We start from the raw sequence: 4,783 nt of genomic DNA on the forward strand, positions 1-4,783 counted from the left end.
GCTTTTAATTAACAGTTATTAAGCTTTTAATTAAGAAAATTTTAATTTTTGCACACAGCTTGGAACGAGCTGTGTGTGTCCAATTCAAGTTGTGTTGGAATTAGTTTTTATGTGTCTAAATCCATTTCTCAACTTAATCATCTATTAATTTATTTACCACTTGAAATCAGCGAATACAAGTATACTTGAAGGATTCCTAATATACCTATTCACAGACGTATTTAAAAGTCTCAAATCATAATATTCTTTCTACACAAACAGTTTATCACTATTTGGTAGAGCAAGGTCAACTGTCAACTTTGACACAGTTTTCAATGATCTCATTGGGTGGCATGCACCGTCTCTCTTTGGATCTCAACATTTTCCCCCTAGATGGCCCAGACCTAGTGTTTTGGCAGTAGTTAGACGTGCAAATGTATGACGTCACTATTTCAACCATCAACGAACACATGGAACTAAAACAAAGCTTAATATAAAGGAAAAACTAGAGAGGTGTCGCGTCGGAATATACCGCGTTTACCCTACAGCAGTAACCGCATTAAGAGTAGGCTACTCACTTAATCACTTTATCAATAAAATTCTGCATCTAACTCATAAATAATATATTTTTAGAACAAATTACTCCCCTTTCTCTGATATAATATCAAGTCGTCGAGCCTGCAGCAGCGCAGCCCATCCTGTCTGACAGACAGACAGACTGAGTCTCCTGTCCTGGTTCTTATAATCTTTGAATGTTAACTAAACAAGCAGTAGGCTAGCCAGTGCAGCAGAACTAAATGTTGCCACTACTTGCCAGAACATCTGAACATGTATAAGATGTGTATATCAAATTATCAAACCTGCACATCTACTTGTATAGGTATTTATTTGATCATACAATTTTATTATGAATCCATTTTTTGCACTGGTTCCAAATTTAAGTTTCAAAATTGACACATGATGAGTGCAGATGGTTATGGATGTGTAGTGTGTGTATCTGCCCTGCCTTGTTTGAATAAATTAAAACCAAACTTTTTATCTCCTCAAAATATTTATTAGACTCTGCAACAAAGACTTGGATGGCAATAAAATTTGACTGTAGAGCTCTTGCATGCTTGTTCTGTAAGAAATTTAACTGTAATATTTGCTGTCAAGAGCGAAGTGCCCTGGCCCAGTGCAGTTTCAAATTTTCAATGCATAGTGTATAAAATAATGTCACTTATTGTCATAGTGTCAAACCATGGATTTTTTTAATGTTTATTTTTAATCTCTTCATCTGTTCAAAATTTAAATATTATCTCATGTATGATAATGCTGATGTCTGTGATACCACTTTATTGGTCTACATAAAGGACTCAAAAATGAACATGGGGAAGTCTAAAAAAGTGTCAGCTTTCTCACTAGTTATGCATATAGGTAGTCCAATGTATGGTATGATAGGTATACATACTAATGAGGTATTTCAAATGAATTTCAGTCAAATTCAAAATGCAAGATTGAAAATGTATTTTAAATATTCTGTCAAACAATGTCTATAATTCTGTCTTATGTTGTAAATTTTCTCCTCTGATCTCAGATAACAATAATTTCCTATTAGGCTACTAAGTCCCAAAGCTCCTTAGTCTGCTTAATGCTTTTAATGCTGGTATATATAGAAACATCCAAAAATCAGATGCAAACCATGTCCAAAGATTAAAAAATTCCCAAAAATCCAGTATTTCTCACTGCACAAAGCTAACAATTTCCTTTGTTACCCGAAAGTAGAAAAATTTGATGTCTCATGATAATAATGTCAATCAATTTATCAAAGTATGTGGGTATTGTTGCAGTATTGCTATCCCTTTTTGCCATGGCCTGTGTGATACATTGCCAGATTCCTAAAGCTAATCCTCAAGGTGAGTTTACTGCATAGAATTAATATTTTGCCTAGACTTTAGAAGATTTTGGAATCATTTTTTATATAACATGTAAAATGTTTCAATCACACAAGCAACAATGACACTGTAGAAGTCATGAATGCAACCACTTATCCAAAAGCATTGGATCATAAAGCTTCACTCCCTTTGAATGAATGGAAAATTTTACCCAGTTTTGGGTGGTTTTGAAGGTATAAATAAAAAAATATAACTCAGTACTCACAGCAGTGAGTGACAGAGAGCGCATTTACTTGTCGACGAAAACTTGAGGTCACGGACAGACAGACAGACAGACAGACGAACATGGCGAGCACAATAGTGTAATTATTCCATAAATGAGAAAATGTGCTAATAAATGAATTAAAGCAGCAAGCAATATTTATTTATATAGGTACAAGTTATGTTCATGCCAAGGTGAATTATTTAAATACACCATTTGCACATCAGATGAAGTGGTTGTAGGTAGCATTTCTTTTGACAATGACACTGCGGTATTGACAATTCTTTGTCTTTTACAGCTTGAAATCCTCCAAGATTTACATGTTTTGAGTAGGTATCAGTGATGTGCAAGTACGTTTTTGAGTGATAACTGATACATACTGTAAAACGGTACTATGACTTGGACCATTGATGGTGTGACTTGGAAAAATTTTTACATACTTTTTTATATAGTCACATAGTAAATATATCTCTCTATTGCATTTTTAGGTTATCTCATAGTATTTCAACAGAAATTGAAGCAAGAACTTTTTGAGTATAAGGGCTTTCTTTTCTTAAAGTCAAAACAGTCCAAGTCACCTCATGTTATGGTACTTTATTTTCTATTGAGGGTCCACTTGAGGATGATACCTATATTTAATAACAGATTATGGCTTTTTATTTTATTCCTATCTCAAATCAATTAGAAATACATTTACTTGCTATTGAATTTCAGTGTATTTCCTTCAAATACACCTATTTTTGCCTTATTAATTTATTTCATCAATACATTGTACACTAATGAGTCTAATATGTAGGTATGATTATTTTTTCTCACCAGATTCCACCTTGGCAGAGCAGTGGAAAGGAATTATCCATAAGAAGTTATTACATGTTGCTCAGACCAACAACACGCCATCCAGCAGCTGCGTCAGAGTTTGTTATTATGTCCTCCCGCTGTCTAATTCTTCAGGTATGTTTTGCTCTCTATTTATGATTTGCTTGCTGCAATAGTAATGCAAACAAAGCTTACCATTTATTAATGTATACACTAAATAACTGAGTTTACCTAGTTATTGATCCATGGACTCGATTGGACAGCTTTTTTTTTTTGGTTCACAAAGAAAATATGTTCAATGTTTTGCCATAAAAATTGACAAGTTTATGTGTACCTGCACTTCTAAGCAAATTTGTGGATACACTGTCAAAAAAATTGATTGGAATATTAGTTCAAATTCAAATTGATTCACGCACATGAATAGTGATAAACTACAGGACTACTGGAACTACTGTGCAGGAAACTCTGCTGAACCTTTCATTGCGGACATGATGAAAATGTGAATTTAGTGTTGTAGACATTTTTTTAGTCCACATCTATCATTGTTTCATTTTAGACATGAAGAAAGAGGAAAGTTAGCATGATTAATTTTTATTTAATATCCACATTGAATTGTGCTGAATCTTCCATCTTAGATAACTATAAGGAAAATAAAAATTTTGTGTAACATAATTCAACATGAAATTCCATTTCTGAGGCTTTGTTCGGTTCTAACAAAAAATTTCAAATTTATCAGTTCAAGAGGTTTTTCACTAAACATAATTTTATGATGAACCAATAAATCTGTATTTTTTATGCCATATGAACACAATTTTTTTCATAGATGTATTTTCATAGTTTCAAATACCTATCACTGAAAAAAATAAATTAAAAAACTATATCACATTTGCTATGTCTGTGGACAAATTGCAACTCTTAGGCATGTTGTATGGTTTTAATGAGAAGAAAAGTTTCAGTCTAATACATGAGTTTTAAACTAATGATGCATTTGAGAGACTTATATTAAATTTATTGTTCTATTTTGTTGTCTCCAATATATAGTTAAATAAGCATTTGCCTGCACAGACTATCTACAGCCGGAGGATGTGGATGCCTTCCTCTGCACACACCTCATTATTGTGGCCGATGGCTCAGCTATTGTTAACGACTCTGTCCAATTCAAGCACCCGCAGGATGAAGAGGCAAGTTGGCCATACTAATCTGGTCATAGTCACACCAAAAATAAAGCAATAAAATTCAATGTAGCTGTTAAGCATTTCAAAGCATCTTCTTTTTAGCGCATTTTCTCATTTATGGAAAAAAGGCTCTATTGTGCTTGTCTTGTCCATCCGTCCATTCGTCTGTCTGTCCGTGACCTCACAGACAGGCGGTCGGGACAGACAAGAAAATACCCTCTCTGTCACTCACTGCAGTGAGTACTGATCTATTTTTTAAAGCAATTTATCTGGCATTTGTTGTGGATTTTGTGTTATGCCTAGGACCTGTGCATACTTTGATGAGTACTTTTCACCTTTTTAATTCTATAAGTTTTAAAATCTGTTCAAATTTTCTGTCCCCAAACCCAAACGCTTTAACACTTAGTTAATTTTCAAGTTAATTGCTAAGAACACCATCTGTGGCCTGGTGTCATTCTGTCAAAAATTGATACGAGTTTATAACTCCGTCAGCCAGTCACTGACAGCTTTTCAAGCTAAACCCACCAATCACAGACAAGGAATTGGTTGCTAAGTGTACAGGCTGCTATATGTACGTGGGCTGCTATATGTACATGGGCTGCTATGTGTACATGGGCTGCTATGTGTACATGGGCTGCTATGTGTACATGGGCTGCTATGTGTACGTGGGCTGCTAT

At 34.3% G+C, this 4,783-nt stretch overlaps 1 protein-coding gene across 1 annotated transcript in view; it reads left to right on the plus strand.

Moving 5' to 3' along the window:
• Positions 1-1,479: 1,479 nt before the first annotated feature.
• The window catches only part of LOC108676843 (chitotriosidase-1), a 7,308-nt gene continuing 4,004 nt past the window's right edge, over positions 1,480-4,783 (plus strand). The window contains exons 1-3 of the mRNA XM_047883100.1: positions 1,480-1,874; positions 2,935-3,066; positions 3,997-4,112. Coding sequence (XP_047739056.1) covers positions 1,760-1,874; positions 2,935-3,066; positions 3,997-4,112 — 363 coding nt within the window. The 5' untranslated portion in view covers positions 1,480-1,759. The remainder of the gene's footprint in view (positions 1,875-2,934; positions 3,067-3,996; positions 4,113-4,783) is intronic.

Source organism: Hyalella azteca, unplaced genomic scaffold (genome assembly GCF_000764305.2).
Source record: "Hyalella azteca isolate HAZT.00-mixed unplaced genomic scaffold, Hazt_2.0.2 contig12012, whole genome shotgun sequence".
Lineage (NCBI taxonomy): Eukaryota > Metazoa > Arthropoda > Malacostraca > Amphipoda > Hyalellidae > Hyalella > Hyalella azteca.